Source organism: Cheilinus undulatus, linkage group 7 (assembly GCF_018320785.1).
Source record: "Cheilinus undulatus linkage group 7, ASM1832078v1, whole genome shotgun sequence".
NCBI classification, from domain to species: Eukaryota; Metazoa; Chordata; class Actinopteri; order Labriformes; family Labridae; genus Cheilinus; species Cheilinus undulatus.
The window spans coordinates 3,275,841-3,295,207 of NC_054871.1; the positions used below are offsets into that span (position 1 = coordinate 3,275,841).

The 19,367-nt window shown below is 39.1% G+C and overlaps 1 protein-coding gene across 5 annotated transcripts in view; it reads right to left on the reverse strand.

The window, feature by feature from the left end:
* Window positions 1-14,334, reverse strand: part of ptbp1b (polypyrimidine tract binding protein 1b) — a 30,460-nt gene extending 16,126 nt beyond the window's left edge. The window contains exons 1-2 of one of the 5 annotated variants that reach the window (XM_041791533.1): window positions 14,270-14,325; window positions 4,361-4,394 (exon numbers count right to left, since the gene is read on the reverse strand). In XM_041791533.1, coding sequence (XP_041647467.1) covers window positions 4,361-4,394; window positions 14,270-14,277 — 42 coding nt within the window. In that variant the 5' untranslated portion in view covers window positions 14,278-14,325. Of the gene's footprint in view, window positions 1-4,360; window positions 4,395-14,171; window positions 14,197-14,269 lie in introns of those variants that run through there. The other 4 variants (XM_041791534.1, XM_041791537.1, XM_041791536.1 and 1 more) reach the window with 4 other exon arrangements.
* Window positions 14,335-19,367: the final 5,033 nt, after the last annotated feature.

The window sequence follows — 19,367 nt, forward strand, 5'->3', positions numbered from 1 at the left end:
TTCCTCCCTGACAACAGATTGTTACTGCTCCTGCCACCAGACGGCGATGCAGAGACATTTTACCATGGGAAAATAAACCAGACACACTATCAAACCATGCTGGAACTGTCCTTTAAGGCATGAAAAGCTGAGCACAGAGACAATCAGACATCAGCCTGAACCCATCATCATAAGTGTGACACCCCCGCCCCCCAGTAGGCCTGTGGGGGTGAATTCCTGTGCTGTAGAGCTCAATGAAAACCAGATGTAGTACAAACAGGCTGAGCCTCATTCAGCAGACTGTAAACAGAGCGGACTTTCTCACTGCAGCATTAAACCAAAGACTCTTTTAGTATTGGACTACGCCTGAGTGTCGTCACCCATTTAGTTACTGAATCAGTGAAGCTGCCATCACGAAGACAGACTCAAAGTAACTTTCAGTCAACCTAATGTCATGTACTAAAGAAATTCAACTACTGACATAGGCAATTACACATGGCTTTCTTTTGATAATGTAGAACAGATCAAATTACTACCATGACTTGATTATTCCCAGTTATGGGATTGATGTCATCATGTAAAATTACATTTTGTTTTTGACTGTTAGGCCTGATTGAAGCCGCCGTGTCAAATCTACACCAAAGTTCACACAGTCCTGCACGTTCCTCAGAGGTCTGCACACATAGCTGGTGTGCACCCACCTATCAAAACAACGCAGGCCTGTGATTGGTCCACAGGGTAGCATCAGGTGACTGTCAATGTCTACAGGCATACAGTGTGTACTCTAGAGGGAGATAAATGAATGCAGATGGCAATACAACCAGTCAATTCTAGCTGCCAACATCCGATGCTCACTTCCTCATCCATGTCTCTCCCAGTGGTCAAGCAAGAGAAAAAACCTCTCCCTTAGCTATTCAGCAGCTCTGCTTTCTTTCAGCCCCACTATCAGTGCAGCATAACCAGCTGCTGATCAATATTTATCAGCTTTTACTACAACATAATACACTTAGTGTCAATTACAATGGTTTCCTGTGCAATAAGGAGCAGGAAACTGCAGGCAACTGGCATGAAAATTGCATTGCTGAGCAACGTTTGAGGAGAGTGCTGCAGAGCAACGCCACCACGCCAACGCACACAGTAGAACACAGGTGTCAAGATCATATCTTTATTAGAACTGGCCTGCTGCTATGAGGTCTGCAAATTCCCTCAAATATAAAAATGTAAATTTAACCTTGAAGGAAAAAAATCCTTATGTTATAAAAATATAAAAAACAGAGAGTAGAAATAATTAGATAAAAAGTCAGGAATGAGGGAAAGAAAATAATTTGTGTTTTCATTTCGTATTGGTATTTTGCATCCCAAAATTGTGACTGAAACTTAGCTTTTTGAATTTTTATTTCATATTTTGACATTTTAAATTCATAATTTTGACCTTTTTTCTCATAATGTGACCTTTCAGATTCACAAATTTTCATTTTAAATCAAATCTTGACCTTTTAAACTCCTAACTTTGACTCTTAATCCCATATCTTAACTTTTTAAACACCTGATGGAGAATTTTTTTTCCTCATATTTTGACCTTTTAGAGTCACAATTTTGAATTTTATCTCATATTTTGACTTTTTAAACTCTTTATTTTGTAATTCTCTCATAAATTTCCCTTTTAAAACCTTATTTTGACTTTTAATTATGTATTTGACCTTTAGGACATACAAAGTTGGCTTTTTATCTCAGATTTTGAGACTTAAAACTCATTTATTTAGCATTTATTTGACATGGACACACAGTAACACTGATGCCATGATATTTAATCATTTTGACTTTTTTTTAATCCTAATCATTTATCATCACTGTTCATTACCTGTTAAAACCCAGCTGACAGTTTTCAGTTAAATCTTGACCCTGTTAGGCCCTCAGGTTAAACCTAAATTAAGATTTCAGCCCCTGCTGTGATTGAGTTTGACACCCCTGCACCAGAATGTGGTGCTCCTGATGGCATAGGTCAGGAAGGTGCAGATTTAATGCAGAAGTGTAAACCAGGCTGTAGTTGAACACATCAAGACAACTGCAGACAACACAGACTTACACATTTCAAATTAAAAGAGCGAGCAAAAAAATGCATCACTAACAGCCTACTGTCAGTCACAGCTTCAGTTAAATATTAGGTTAATAAATGATAATACATCAACAGTATATTTCTTTGTTCCCTGAGTTGTGCCTGACAGGCTGCAGAGCTGGAGGAACCTGAGCAGGTGTCAGAGTGCACAAAAGCAGCTCAGATCTTCTTACTGCTCCTAACATGAATAATACAACAGAAACCTGAGTCCTGGTTCAGTCCTGTCTCTGGATGATAACCTGCTGCCTCACAGCTGCTGACCCGTAGACCATCCGTCAGCCTCAGGCTACACAGTACATCTGTCACTCATAAAAACATGGTAAAAACCAAACAATATTGATATCAGCGACAAAAACAGAAGACCAAGACACTAAATACTAGGCAAGTCCTTGTTTTCAATTAACCAAAGTTGCAGGCAAACTCTTGCATGCTGTCAAAATAGCCCAAAAATGCATTAAAGTTTTACTAAAGTGTTGTATTTTAATTGCATTTTCACATTTGTAACAAAGTATATATTAAAAAAATTCCCTATCGTTGTCTAATACTCCAAGGCAGACATCAATGTCACTTCTGCAATGCTTCTCATTATTTTGTATAACTTTTAGGAACTGTGGGGCATGATGTGGGTCAATTTGGATATGACTGGGGTCTACTGCAAATATGTAAGAGAAAATCAACCTCCAACCACATTATCTAGGAGTGGCTCCAAATCTGATTCTGGTCAGACCAAGGGCCTTTGGCCATAGCTGCCATGTTTTGAACTTCCAGCACCCATAACTTCAATGTCAGAGAGCCTCTAACTGGAATTTACTCATACTAGATTACAAAAGTTGACTTCTGTTTCCCTCAGTAGTATCCGTACATTTTTTTAAAAATTAGTTCTGTGTGCTTTCATTCTCTTATTTGCAAGATTGAAACTATGGACTCGAGTAAATCACTCATGCCACGATTGCCAATCAGCATGGAGAACCTCCAATGCAATTTTCCACATACATTACCGTAAGATCTCTGAAGGACCAGTATGGGGCCGGGGGGGGGTGTCATTCAACTAGTAAATGGAGGAGAAACTTGTGGTGTCTGTCTGTGGCTACCCCAAGCTATACGACACACCGTGCCTGTTCTACCGGCACAAGAAAAAAGAAAAGAGCTCACTTGGAGGAAACGGGGTGATGAGGTCTGATCGCCTGGTAAGTTCTGAAAAATTTTGTCTGTCACTTTCAACGGTCTGTCAGTTTGGGGATTTCCACAGCAGATAAAAAGCAACAATCCTCTCAATGCAGTAAAGCTCAGTCATCTTTGCTGACAACTGACTGAATTGCCAGAAGTGGAAAAAGGAAGCCACTGCCCTCTTGTGTCTTTTAGGCACTCACGATTTGACGCAGGAGTAGAGCAAGTTATTCACACAAATTCTAAAAAACTAAGTGAGTAAACTGCCGAGGCGTTGTCCTCTGATGTGGACACATCAGACCTGGGAAATTGTAGCCATGAAAGGACAAGTTGGTTGATGAAAGAGAAGTGACGGCAGCTTTGGACACTAACATGTTATGGATTTTAAAAATCCAGGTTTAGTCAGATTAAAGCTCAAAACACACTGGCACCATCCGACGCACGTCCCAATGATCAGCACCATTACTTTCTTTGAACAAACCCACACCAGCAGCAGACAGACGTACCTGGGCATGCGCCGGGCCCCTTTATGCTCCATTCCCTTTGTGAACGGTGGAGTATTTCTAAGAGAGAACAGCTGTTTTGTCCCTCTCGGCTGCTGAATAGCAGCTCTGCACAGAAACAGAAATTTAGCGCCATCCTCCTTTGGAGGTGCACAATAAGTGGGAGGCCACAGCTGCTAGTGAAGTCCCAGTGCTCTAAATGTTTTGTCACTTACCTGGTGAGGCAGTGAGGCGAGTCCTGAGTGGGCTCAGTGGCTGATGGGGAGTTTGACCACTGACGCGCTGTTGCCAGTATGTTCAAGGGGCAGCAATTTAGGTGCATCATATGACGTGATGCATTGCAATGCAGTGGCGCCAGTGTGTTTGGGGCTTAACACTATAAATCCACGTTTCAATATCATGTGTTGTTGACTCATCAGGTTACGGTCAGACCTGAGGATGTTACGGCTGTAGTTTATCAGAAGCAGACCTCTGCACTAGACAACAAACAGCCTGAGAGACAATCACAGCAGAAAACAAACCAAGCAGACACAAAGCAGGAGGAGGAGGAGGAGGAGGAAGAGGCCATGCAGGAGGAGGAAGCAGAGGTGCCTACCTTAGTACCAACTGTTATATCGTGGTGGACACTGCTGTGAAGAGAAGACAGCGTGTTAGCAGCAGCAGGGAGAGAAACTCAAAATAATGAGCAAAACAACGTGAAATGAGGTTAAAGAGATGTTGCCTGAGCAGACGAGCACAGGGGGGAAAAACACCCAGCAGAGAGGAGGCCCAAAACACAGAGGAGCTGCAGATTATCAAGAGTCCAAGGGGGGTAACAAAGCGAGATTAGAGGGTAGGACTGGTCTGTTGAGCCTTATGTCAGAGTTTTCTGTATCATAAAACTGGCGATCTTCACAAGACTAAACCACCATGAGTACAACTGTAAACCGGCTGGTTTTATTAATGCTGCCTACTTGTGTTATAGAGACTCAGTTGAACTGATGTATTGACTAAAACTTCAAGAGCCGTAGCGTGATGTTTGTAAAGCCACAAAAGGAAACCGTGCAGCTACAGAAACGCATAGGTTTATTCATGTTTATAACCGTTTGTAGTTACACATTTAGGATGTTTTCATACGAACTCAGAGTCTTTGGTGGCCATCAGATCAGGCTGTGTCTAAAATGACATCAAACTTGTTTATGACATCTTATTTTTCTACAACATAATCATCTCTGTTACTTCAATGCTAACTAAAAGTGCCAACTTAAAATAAAAACTACAGATCAGATCTTGGGTCACTAAAATCTACTCTGAGGGAAAGAGACAAAAAGATTTAGAGGTTTTAGTTAACAAAAGTTTAAATTCAGGATTTGTGGCAATCTGACTCTAAAATATTTAACATACAGAAAGTTCATCCAAACCAAAGGCTTTAGAGTGATCATTTCCACACATGTACATCAGTGTTCATCCACAGAGTAAACATTAGGACATTCATCTTCAGTCAGAAACACAGGACTGCCTTTCATGAGTGTCCCGTGTTTTAGATCATTCACTGAAACCACGCAGATTTTGTTTCGTTTCCTGTTTAGTCTCTGAACTTCCTGTAGCTGCAGTGATGACTTCATCCTTAAAGACTGAGCTCTGATTGGTCCTCTCTCAATACAGGAGGTGATGATGAAGACGCTGCAAACATTAACCGCTCCTCAGAGTAAAAATCATCAGTCCAGCGACCCTGCTGGGATCTATAAATGACTCATTTAGTCATGTTTTCAAACATCAACATTTAGTTCTGACTTACAGAGGGCTGTGACTCTTTGTTAGCGCTGAACATCAAGTTTCCTCCTGACTTTAACATTAACTTGTGATAAAACCTTCTGAGTGTGCCCGAGAATCTACGTAAAGAACAAAATGAGTCTATGTGTGATCAGGGTATCTTCTACAAGAGCACACAGACAGACTTATAGGGCATTCGCACTAGGACCAGTTGCCCTATATCTCGGTGAAGAATGGCTGCATTTACATTTCTCCGAGCCCAACTGGGCCTGAGCACAGATTTGTCATCATGTCATAACACAGCACATGGAGTTTACAAGACACCGGTCTCACACTCAGCACAAAGGAGAAATACACAGGCAGTATGACAATAGCCTTACTCACTTTGTAGTTTATTCTGAGTCCGTTTGGTCGGATATTTTCCCTCTAACACTCCACCATTTTTTGAACTGACTGTCCAGAGGAATGGTTGTATCGGCCACAAGTCAGATTTACCTTTTGCTCCTGTTCTCTAGCGGATGCACGTGCGATCATACCATCCAAAGCCAGCCTCTTCCATCTAGAGATGTTCCAATACCATTTTTTTCCTTCCGGATACAATCCTGGTACCAAGGTGTTGGGTATCATCTGATAACAAGTACTGATCGGATACCAGTGTGAACTTTCTGGACTGACTGCGCAGACTAGCAAATGATTTTAGATCTATATTTGACTCAACAAATACAATCATAATGTACAGCATCTCTGTGACCCTAAAGTTGTTTTTTTGGCTGATTATTGTGAGTTTTACTTCTAAATATTAAAGTAACAATAATACAGGGGGCTGCATCACAGACTCTCTCTCTTGTTTATCTATTAAAAATCAAAAGGCTGAACTACAACAACAGACAAGTACATATGATGCTGCTGCTTCTTTTTCTCTTCTCTCTCTCTCCATTCTGCTCTACTAAGGCAGCATGGCGTGGAACATGGAACAGCCTGCCATTGGCTGATAGACCCTCACAAAGGGTAAACAATTTGACAGTTAGCATTCAAGCTAGCAGTAATACATGACTGAAATCTGATTAATACCTATGAAAAAGAGGGTCAATATCGGGTTTACTGGTGAGGATTTAATCATTAAAGTCCCCAAAAGTCCCTGGCTCACTGAAAATGCTGCCACAGAGGAATTCAAAGGCATCAATAGCATCACTGGTTAGGCAAACAGCTAGCTTCAAGAGGATAAAAAAGAAAAAGGCAACGATTTATGGCTCAAAAGTTATTTCGCTTTGATAAACTGTGTCACTTCTTGTGTACGACAGCAACAGTGTGGAAGGCATTTTAACGATCACAGTCATAGTGAAACTGTCACACAGCCACCATTATTTGCTGCTGCAGTGGCTCCTTTGATTCTTCTTCACTGCTCTAAACACTGTAGCTCATGAATGACGTGTTTTCTGGCAGCAAAGAAAAATTGATTTCTGGTTTATAGCGCTAACAGTTAGTATGGCTTAATGATGCTAAATATAAAGTTAAACCAAACGGTATGGGGTCGGCGCATAAACTCGTGTACCTGCCGATACCAACACCTGCATTTTAAGCAGTATGACTTTTTTCTGATACTGGTATCTAGAGCTGTGAAAAATATTGATACAGCAAAATATCGCAATACTTTGACATCCAATACAATATCAATACTTCAACTCTTAATATCGATTTTTTTTTGTAAAAAATTAAAATTAATGTTTTAGCTGAGTTGTTAGTAAAATAGGACTTCCGCCCCTCCACAACGGTAGATGGCACCAAGAGCTACTCTGCTGTATGTCGCTGCGGCATTTCGTGGAGAAGCGGTCAGAGTGCATAGGTGAAAGGAGAGAACATGGCTGACAAAATAACAACACCTGCACAATTCAAAGCAGACGTTTGGAAGCATTTTGGCTTCAAAGTTAAAATGGGGAGCACAAACAGCGAGTTAGAGACAGGAAATGCTGTTTGCAGGCTCTGCCTTGCTGCTGTGAAATATAGCGGGAACACCACCAACTTATTGTGTGATTTACATATATAATTTCTATATTTTTCTTAGTTAACTGTGTGAAATATCGCAATATATCACAATATCCTGATATATCGTGATACTATCATATCGTGACCCAAGTATCGTGATGCGTATCGTGAGGTTCTTGCCAATACTCACCCCTACTGGTATCGGAATTGGAACAATTTTACTGCCAGGGCCAAGGAAGCATAACCGTGCTTCAGCACAACAGGGAGCACTCACAACTGTCAAACAGCATGCTTGGGTAAAGTACAGACTGCCTGGTCCAACCTTTATGAAGGCATGTAAGGTAGGACTGCTTCATGTAAAAGTATCAAGAGATTTATATTAAGATCATGATGATTAAACATGATTACACACCATTTACTAGTGCAAGCGAAATTAAGAACAGGCAGCAAAATGTGTGACACAAAAGCAGAACACAAACACATTTAATGAGTGGAGACGTAGACTGTCACGATATCAAAGTTTTAAATTTGAATACAATGTGAGTGAAAATCAAACACTATCAGGATCTGCTTGATACCACAGCAACAAAAACAGATTTCCTAGAAACCCAGTATTTGATCAGTTTTTGTTTTTAATTATGACAAAAAGTGCAAGAAAAAGCATGCACACTCTCTACATTGCACAAAAAATGCACATGCTTTTTGTGCATCTAGAAAGTGTGCAGGAGTTTTCCTGCAATTTTTGATAGACTTGTTTCTCCCCTACATGCTGTCCAGTGAAGTTTTTCAAAGGTTTGGTCCATTTTGATTCTTGCAATTATTCAGATCAAAGAGATTTTTCTGCCTCAAACACATGGTATTAAAAAATATTAGTTTGACAACCCTCACAGACAGGACAGTCACTAATAAATCTTGCACTTTATTCAACAGTCTCAATCTCTTTCAGTCAAATTACATTTGGAGCTTTGGAGCACACTCGCACATTTTATTCTTTCTAATGTTCTGCTATTTTAACAACCATCATCTGGTCATTATGAGAAAATATATTGTTTTGGTACAAGCTGATCTGAAGTTTCATTAAAAAACTTCTGGGACTCTAAGGGAAAACAGGACCATAAGAAGAATATTAAACTCCCAAACAGGGAGAGACTGAATGTCACATGTGGAAATGAAACCTGGAGCAGAGTTGGACGTAAAGTGTGAGCCAGTGAAGGGAAAAGTCGGAACAAAGAGAAACCGGCTGGTCAGGCTGAAGCTGACGTGACTGTACAGACAGTGGAGAGGACCCTCGGGGCGAGAATGAGCCCTGACAAAGCACAAATATTCACAGCAGGAACTCAGACGTCTCACAGTCTGCAGCTCCTCACTCAGGCCTACACCACAACTCCCAACAAGCTCTGAAACAGTACTACGAAGACAGCACAGCAAATGTTGAAACAGGAGGAAAATTTCCTGATTTTGGAAAATTACATTCCAAATTTGGTTTTAATACAAGGGTCATGCTCACCAGCTTGGTATGACTTAACTGTACACTGCAATATACGAACAGCATTATCAGACAACAATCTAAATCTGAGCCTTTAACAGAAAATTTATATGAAAGCTACGGTGGCCTGGAGGTCTCACATGGCTTCAAATTAGGGCTGAACAATTTTCAAAAATAATCTAATTGCAATTTTTCCCCAATATTGTGATTGCAGTTTAATATGTGATTATTCTTAGGCTAATCTTATTTATTTTTCAACAAATTAAAGCAAAAAATAATTCCATAAATAAGACCAAGTGTATTGAAAACAATTAAAGAAATTAAAGAAGCAACTAATTGATAGTAGCATGAATCTGAATGTGGGGGTGCCACAAGCTTTAAACTACAGGTGTCAAACCCAAGGCCCAGGGGCCAAATCTGGCCCGTGGTGCAGTTATTCCCAGCCCAACAGATCATATGATATTTTTATTATAAGTGGCCCACCAGTATGAGGTCTGCAGATTTCCTCCGGTACAAAAAATGTGAACTTAACCTTGATGATTTATAATATCCCTGTTGAGTCATGAAAATTAGAAAAAGAAAAAAGTGAAAATGATTTGATAAAAAGTCAGAAATGTAGGAGAAAGTTGTGTTTTCTCTGTATTTTTACTTTTAGCATCTCACACTAAAAGTTATGGTTTTGACCGTTTATATAATATTTTAACCTTTACATCTCATAACTTTGACTTTTTCTCTCATATTTTTACCTTTTAAATTCATAATTTGACATTTTAAATCCTATTTTGACCTTTTAAAGTCATGATTTTGACTTCTATCTCATGTTTTGACCCTTTTCAACTTTTTTATCTTGTTTTTTACCTTTAAAACTCATGATTTTTAATGTTATTTCATATTTTTACATTTTAAACTCATGATTTCGATGTTATCTCACATTTTGATTCTTAAATATCATGATTTTGATTTTTTTTTCTCAGTTTTGCTGACCATTTCAACTCCTAACTTTCACTTTTATCACATATTTTGATTACTGAATATGATTTTGAATTTTATCTCAGGTATATTGACCATTTCAACTCCTTACTTTGACTTTTTTCTAATTTTTTTTAACCTTTAAACACATGATTTTGAATTTTATTTCATATTTTGACTTTTAAAATTTGTGATTTTGACTTTTATCTCATTTTGACTGTTAAAAATCATGGTTTTAGTATTCTATTTCATATTTTGCCTTTTAAAACATTATTTTGACTTTAAATGTAATGTTTTTCCCTTCAAAACTTACAAGTTTGACTCTTTATCTCAGACGTTTAGTTCTTAACTTATGTTGACCTTTCAATCTTGAAATCATTATGTTAAAAACTGACCTAATGATTTATTAAACTGGTATTTTGACACATTTGAAGTTAAAGAAATATTGCAACTTCTGTGATTTGGAAATTGCAGCAGGCCATATTGCGATTTAATCTAATTTGTGATTAACTGCCCAGCCCTACTTCAAATCCAAACTATGTTGCATGAACAGAAAAGTAAATGCAAACAGCTACAAAAACACCTGATGCACAACTGTAGACAAGCACAGTGGATGCAGTGTTGTCAGAAAAAAGATCACAAGTCACCCAAGATTTCAGGTCGGTGCAGCAAAGGAAGTAAATATCCACACTAAAGTAAAATAGACACTTTTCCAGGCAAAAGCTGACTTGTGTTCTCTCTGTGGCCTCTTGTGTTGCTCTCTGCATTCATCTTTTCTGCAGAGCATTCTGGTTATGCATTCGTGTGAGCCCTCCCAGCCACCATAGAAAGCCATTTTTATGTTCAGACCAACACATAAGTTGTTTGGAAGCGTGTATTTTACATTAAGGTGATTTTGATCAGTAGGTCTTTAACCAAAGATGAAAGTTCAGACCAAGAATTTGCAACTTGGGACCGGTTTAGAAAATTACTGGTGACAGTCGCAGCTCAGATCAAGCTGTCAGAAGATGCTGTCTGGGATTCAGTTTGTCAAGTTGCAGATAGCTGGTTGCAGGAAGCTGCAAGCACATAAATGTGAAATGGACATCTTGTTTTGAAACTTTTCACACAGAAGCTTAAGCCTGTAAACACTCGTCTCCACTGTCATTGCACACGTAAGCAGGCCTTTTATGAGCGGACATATGTGAAATTCAAGGCCGTAGGAGCTAAAATTGTCCATGGAAAATAAATAATTCCTAGCAGATATCTTAGTTATGCCAAGACTGGGCTATCAAAGCATTTTTGAGTTTATTTGTGCAGTGAGATTATGCTGCCACCGCACAATGGCAATATCAAGAGATTAAGTGGTGAATCACTTTCACCACATAAACACTACGCATTATCATGATGACAAAAAAAAAACATGTAAAAGCAGTGAACATGCCGTACAGTCCCTGTTGTCCACTAACTTCAGAAATAAATCATATGTGATGCTAGCTTTAGCTCTGACAAGGGGAAAAACAAACCAACAATTAAGGACTCATCTGGACGTATCAAGAAAAGGACAAGATGGACCGTCTCTCCATTAAATAGAACTGGAGGTATGAATGTGATAACGTCAAGAAAATCACTTCATGTACATAAATCTATGGAGGGAGAAAAAGGGAGATGTCTCTCTGGTAAATGATGATACAAAGGTAAGAGCACATCCTCTCCTATTGGTAGACTTCAGGGTTCACGTCATTAATGTCAGGTCAGAGTGTCAAACTAGACGACGATGCAAGAAAAATTCTGACAAGCTAGTCTTGTTGAATCGTGGTCGTGGGGTGTCTTGGACGCGTGGTTAAATATGTAACACTGTAAGACCGGCTGTCATTCCTAACGCTCATAATCGGGTCTGAGGCGTGAAGATGAGCAGCAACAATCCATGTAGTCTGAGGCGGCCCTGAGAACCTCTGGGACAGGTAATCCTTATTCCAGGCTGGCCTAATAAACAATTTTGTAATGGCTAGTTTGATCTATCTCTTGAGCTACAATCTGTCCAGTCGTTATCGCAACAGAACACTTGAAAATTTGATATAATTCTGAAAAAAATCAAACAATATTGATGTTTGTTTGATACCATAGCAAGACAAACATAAGTGAGGCATGAGAACAACATGAATCTGTATTAAATATCATATACCACCGATAACTCATTTATCTTTTTTTTTTGTGAAAGATGTTTGATACTTTATTTCTTTACATCACGTTTTTTCAACAATATAGGCATTTATTTTGATGACTGTTGTATCCAAAAGCACCAACACTTGAAAAACAACACCTATTTCATTAGACAGGTGCATAAGAGAGAAATGAATCAATCATTAACTGCAAAAAAAAAAAACCCTGCACACTGTCTACATTTTCCAAAAACAATGCTTTTGTACCATTTAGACCAGTGGTTCTCAGTGTCAGGACTCACCACCTAATCAACTAATTGCGACCCAGATATCTGAAATTGCTCAATCATAACCAGGTGTTTTTGAGGAAAAATGCTGCAGTTTGAACCTTAAATGGAGGAAAACATGAATGAACTAGAAAAGCACTCGGAGAGCGCAGACCTCCGCCATTAGCCCTATCTCCCAGTGAAGAATCCTTTGAAAACATCCCTCGATCCGTTCCCATGTACCCCCCACCATGGCATTTGCAGATTACTCCCTCCCCGGTGGGGTGAAATACAGTGAGGCAAAGCCTTGGCTTTGGGTGGGCTGTCATGATGGAAGCATTGCCTGCCGGTCCCAACAGATGCACTGACAGTCCCACCCATGGTCTCACCAGGCGACTGAAAGTCATGGTAGAGGGGGAATATTCCTCTATTCCTCCCAGCATTGTGAGTATTCTCGCTACAATTCGCTGTTTTTCTCTCTGTTACGCTCTGACTCGTCTCCTCGACCGGGCGTGCGTCTTTCAAACTCTCTAAACTCCAAAACTTCGAATAGAAACACACCCAAAAATGCTGCTGGGATTGGAGTTACTTATGTCCGCCACCTCCTGGTGAGAAGTGGTAACAGCACAGACCTCCTCCATTAGCCCTATCTCCCAATAGTACAGAATCTTTTAAAAAATTCTTGGATCAAGATGGTGATCCGGATCACTCCCAAAATCTAATCAGTTGTTCCTTATGCCATTTCTGACATTTCCTGAAAATTTCATAAAAATCCATCCATAACTTTTTGAGTTATTCTGCTAACAAACTAACTAACTAACTAACTAACCCTGCCGCTCACATAACCTCCTTGGCGGAGGTAACAAAAAGAAAGGCCAGAAAGGCATCATTATAAGTGCACATTTTATATTACTCGATTTTCAGACAGCATAGAAATGTGGTCATTTCTCTAGGAATCTGTCTCATTATCTTGGAAAAAAAAGCATTCTATCATACAGGGACAGAATATAAGTCAGTTGAAACCTTGAGAAAACATATAAATCTACTTGTTATCACTAGAAAACCTAATACAAATGTAAGGACGAACTCTTTGTCCAGAGTTTTGACACATTTATTCCTGGCCCCCATTCGCAACCTACTTTTGGGTCCTGACCCACCAGTTGGGAACCACTGATTTAGACAGTATGCACATTTTAATACCGAATAGTCTTGCATCTAAGACTCTTTCATACGTTTTAAATGCCTTAATTTCGGCCAAATTGATGTAGCAAATTTAAATATATTTTTAGACTCGTGGATACCTTGGATAGATTCACGTGTTCTTCTTCATAAAATAAACAAACCTCCGCGTTAAAACAAAAAAAATCTAATAGGATACGTCTGTTTAAATTTACAGCATTAAATCGATTAATTAGTAGATTAATCAAACATTCAACAACCAAACTTTGATGAGCTGAAACAGAAGCGAAACTTTTAAAGTGACGGCTAGAGCTCAGTGGGCGTGAGAGCAGATGTTATAAATGCTTTTCTACCGCTAAAAGAGCGTCAAAATGAGGGATCTTTCCTCTATCTTTAGTCCACTGTTTCATGTTAAAGAAGCAGGTTTGCTCAGGTAAAATAGGCCACCTTAAATCTCCAGGAGTGTGAATGGAGTTTAGAGTGGAGGTGTGCCCACGGAGAATGGCCCGTTCTGATGCTAACACTGCTAACAGAGCTAGCTCCGCTTCCTGCTACAGCCACAACAAACACAACTTTCCCGCCGGCTAAGCTAACACCAACATCACAGCTTTAGCTCCCACTTAGCCTCACCTGGCGCCATGTTTGGTCAAATGCTCAGAAATATACGTAACGCGGCCACAAAATGAGCTTTAATGTGAGTGTTGATGTGAGTCGATGGGATAACTCACCCGTCCATTGCACAACACGGAACTACGGAGCAACAGGTTCCAGCCAGCGGCCAGCAGGACGCCCAACCACCGCCGCTGGAAGCTGACAAAATGGCGTCCTGACCGAGGAGCCCTCTGATTGGACGGTGAGCCGACTCTGTGGGCGTTTCAATCAGGAGCGGTGTTCTGATTGGCTGGTTGGATAAGAAGCACAACAACAAAGGCTCGAGATTCCAACGACCGTCGATTGTCTCTAAGGGAGAAACGCCTCCATGAAGAGAAGGGGGCTCATGTTTTTACCCGGGTTAGTGGGCGTTGTCCCGGCTAAACAGCAGCACGTTTAGGGGTAGGTGTCCCATGTGAGGAGAGACACAGGCAACACAAAAGAACACAAAACATCCATCATTAACTTCACTAAAGACGGTCATATTACCAGAAACGACGATCACTGTATCTACATTCATGTTAAACAGGCATCCATGACAGTTTTCAATATGATTAGAATTTAGGTACAAAAGTCAGGATGCATCTTATTTTAATCTATTTACCTATAGATCAGGCAGCTGAATTCAGACTGTTTTATCCAGATACATGGAGGTGGGTTGGGGTCTAAACGTATTTTATAGTATTTACAAAGTTCGTTTTAAAAATTGTTTGCATGACGACAGTTCTCAGAGGTACCGATATTACAGTTCAGTAAAGGCAGGGTAAGAGGTTTTTGTATTAAAAAACACATACACTGGCAAAGAAATGCAAGGTATCAACTTCAAAACAGGGGGCCACTTGAGCTACTTAAAATATATATAAAAATAAGGTAAATATTTAAAGATTTTGAGATGGTAAGTCCTAAGTATGAGATAAAGTCAAAATTTTGAAATGAAAAGTGGAAAAAATGAGCAATTATGGGACAAAAAAAATCTAAATTCTGAGAAGAAAATCTAAATTGAGGTTAGAGTCCTGATTTTGTTAATAAAAAAGTCTTAATTGTGAGATAAAAAAGCTGTAATAACTAGACAGAAAGTCATGATTATCAGGAAAAGGTTACAGTTATAAAAAGGTGATCATAGTTGTTCAAAAGTTAAAATTGTGAGATAAATTTCACAATATAAGACAAAAGTCCTAATAATGAGGAGAGAACCCAAAATATGTGATACCAATTCACAATTATATATTTGAAGTTCTCATAATATGATTAAAAAAAAGCCAAATTCAAAGATACAATATCAAAATCATGAGATAAAAGTCATAAATGAAATTAAAAGTCAGAATTATTAGATAGAAAGTTATAGTTCTGTGAGAAAATGGCAAAACATGAACTTTAAGCTGTAATTATAAGATAAACAGTCAAAATTCTAAGACCAGTAGTTTTATTTATGAGATAAAAGCCATTAATATTAATACAAAGTCAAAATTATGAGTTAATAAGTCATAATTTTGTGATTGATATCATAATTAGAGAAAAAAATATAGGTGAAAAATTCTAATTTTGAGATTTAAAGTTGAAATTATGAGATAAAAAGTTGTAATAAAGAAACAGAATTCCTTATTATGGATAAGAGTCCAAATTATGAGATATAAAAGTAAAACTGAGATTAAAAAAAATCATAATGTTGAACTTACAAAGTGATAATTATCAGGTAAAATTCATTATTTTGTATAAAAATCTCAAAATTATGAGATTAAAAACTCAGAACTATGAGATAGAAGTCATTATAATAAGATAAAAGGTTAAAATTATTAGAATTTAAGTCAATGCTATGAGATAAGTCAATTTATAATAATAATTTATTCATGTCATGATTATGGCTTCCGTTTTTACCTATCTAATAATTTAGACTTTTTAACTCTGGGTAGACTTTCTGTAACAAAATATGACCTTTCAACTCATAATTTAGACTTTCTGCTAAATGTTTTGACCTTTATCTATTGATTTTTTCTGATTTATTGATCTTATCTCATAATTTAAACTTTTTATCTCATATTTATATATTTTTTTTCTTATATTTAGACTTTTATCTTAATTTTTATTCCACTTCTTAAGTCATGGATATGACTGTTTATCTTGTCATTTCAATTTAAGATTTGATTTAGATCTTTTACAGACAGCTTTCTGTTAGTTTTCCTTAAAACCAGGAAGAGCTGATGTGATAACATAACAGAAAATATGAAGGAATATGTACCATGAGCAGGTGAGGTGATGACATATATACCTGTCACCTGTGCTGATCTGCTCATAACAAACTGCTATGTAGTGTTTTATTTTCCAGCTCCAATAAAAAGCAGATATTTTCACGTTAACATCTCATTGCAGACTGATCCGTCTACCACCTCCAGGGTGCAGGTTCTAGTTTGTTTGTTTGTTTGTTCTACCGTCACATCCTGCACAGACCTCACCTCCATTCCGTCTCCTTCCACAGGAAAAGTCTCCTGCTGAGGGATGCATGTGACTAACTCCGGATTTAAGACTGTCTGCCTGGAATTTGTGGAAATTTTTGGAAGTGCACGTGTGAAAGCAGCTCTAGAGGAGCTTTAAGCGCCTCAGGATTAGTTTTTACCTTTATTTGTAAGACCTTTCATTGAGTCTCAGTGACTAAACACCATTTAAAATAGCTATAAATAAATAAACGGTTACAGAAAAGTAAAAATGATACCTGCACAAGAACATTTCAAAGAGCTGCAGGGCAAAGAGGAGTCTGGGGACAATTAATAAAGCTCAGTAATAATCTAAGACATAAAACATGGCTTCCTTTAGAATTAAGAATAATATCTCTGATGAAGTTAATGTTGGTAGGATAGAGAGGAGTCAACAGGTCGGGTCACCTCCTCCTTCCCCTCCTCCTTTATGGGATCATGGTTGGTTTTTACCCCGAGGCTGCTCTGTGTTTGATCTCTGCTCCTCGGCTCTCAGTAAAAGAGAGTTTTTGTTTCCTGTGAACCCACTTCAGTCAGCCTCATTAAAGCTCATTAAAGCTCCTCTGAGTGCAGCTGCAGCCACTAAGACTGGGGTCGTCACAATAGCAGAGGGAATTGATGCTAATACAATCAAACATGATTGGTACACGGTTACAAGGAAAGTAGAAGCTCCAGACACCTCAAATAAACATGATTATGGGATAAAAGATCAGGATGTATTTTGAATAATAGAAATGTAAAGGTTTGTGTGCAGACACTGAAGGCATCATCATATTTGTTTTTAGTTCAGCATCAACTAAAATAACCCCTGGATGCTGCATGCTTCTGTGAGGCACACAATAGCCGGACGGTAAAAGTACAGTGCTGGGTCATGAAGAAAGGCAGAGGGAGTGTTGACCTTGAACTTCCATCCATCCATTATCTACACCACCTATCCCATTCAGGGTCACAGACGCTGGAGTCAATCTTAGTCGTCATTAGACGATAGGTGGGGGTACACCCCAGACTGGTTACCAGTAAATCACAGGGTCTCACACTTAGAGACAGAAAATCAGACACACTAAAAACCAAACAAGCTAACACTCACACCTATGGGCAATGAAGAGCCACTAATGCATCTAAAGAGCATGTTCTTGGTCTGAAAGTCCAGAGAAGTATTCTTGAGATGCATATTCACAAGCAATGAATAAATCCCTAAGGGCCAAAGACTCTGACCTTTGACCTTTGACCTCTAAATCTAGTTAGTTCAACCTTTTGGTCAGAGTGAAGACTGATGGATGGATGGATGGATGGATGGATGGATGATGGATGCATCATGGGTGGATGATGGATGATGGATGCATCATGGATGGATGGATGATGGATGGATGAATGGAGGGATGGATGATGGATGCATCATGGATGGATGAATGGAGGGAGGGATGATGGATGCATCATGGATGGATGCATCATGGATGGATGGGGGATGATGGATGCATCATGGATGGATGGATGGATGATGGATGCATCATGTTTGGATGATGGATGCATGCATGCATGGATGGATGAATGGATAGATGGATGGATGGAGGGATGATGGATGCATCATGGATGGATGCATCATGGATGGATGGGGGATGATGGATGCATCATGGATGGATGGATGGATGATGGATGCATCATGTTTGGATGATGGATGCATGCATGCATGGATGGATGAATGGATAGATGGATGGATGGAGGGATGATGGATGCATCATGGATGGATGGATGGATGGATGCATCATGGATGGATGCAAGGATGGATGATGGATGCATCATGGTTGGATGATGGATGGATGCATGGATGGATGATGGATGCATCATGCATCATGGCCCATTTGTTGAAAAACGCGCGCTAAAGTTCCCCTTGGGAGCCAAAATGTGTGCTAAAGGGCCCTCCTGGTAGGCAAAACTCACTAAACTTCCCTCTTGGGTGGAAAAACACACTAAACTGCCCCCTTGGCTGGTTAAAACATGATAAACTGCCGTCTTGAGTGGTAAAAATGGGTGGTATGTTGGGTCCTTTTTTGATCTATGTTGAGCCAGGACTATATCTCACAGAACCAGTTGGGATTATCTGGTGCGAATATGGTGTTAAAATGCACTAGAATACAGGAAATGGCATCTCCTTAATTGAAAATTTTCTGGGGGAAGACCCCCAGACCCCCTAGGGATTTATTTATTTATTTATGTGTGTTCTTCAAACTACTAACAAACTTGAGTAGTCTGTCTAGTTTGTCTGTTTTAAGGCTATATAATGTGCCATTTGTATAACATATAAACATGTCTAAAGTGCCCTCGAAAACACACCGAACTTAGTGCCCTCTTCAGTGACGAGAGCGCGCTGTATGTGCCCTTTTTTTCTTTTTGCCCCTGCCCTTGAAAAAGTCTGTGCACGCCACTGTTGTCATCAGTTCATAAACACTAGAAGAGAGATTTTAAAAACAAAGCTAAGGATGGTAAACATGATGCTGTCCCAACTTTTTTGAAACATTTTATTGTGTCAGATTAAAATTGTGCATATTTTGAAAAATAAATGACAGTTCTCAGATTGTCATCTTTTGAAAATTGTATGTGTTGTTTATTTTAACTCATTTTATACAATGTCCCAACTTTTTAGAAACAGGGGTTGTGTAAAAGGCCAGAAGAAGATGGTTGTTGTCCTGTGGTTTCATTCATGTGGTGT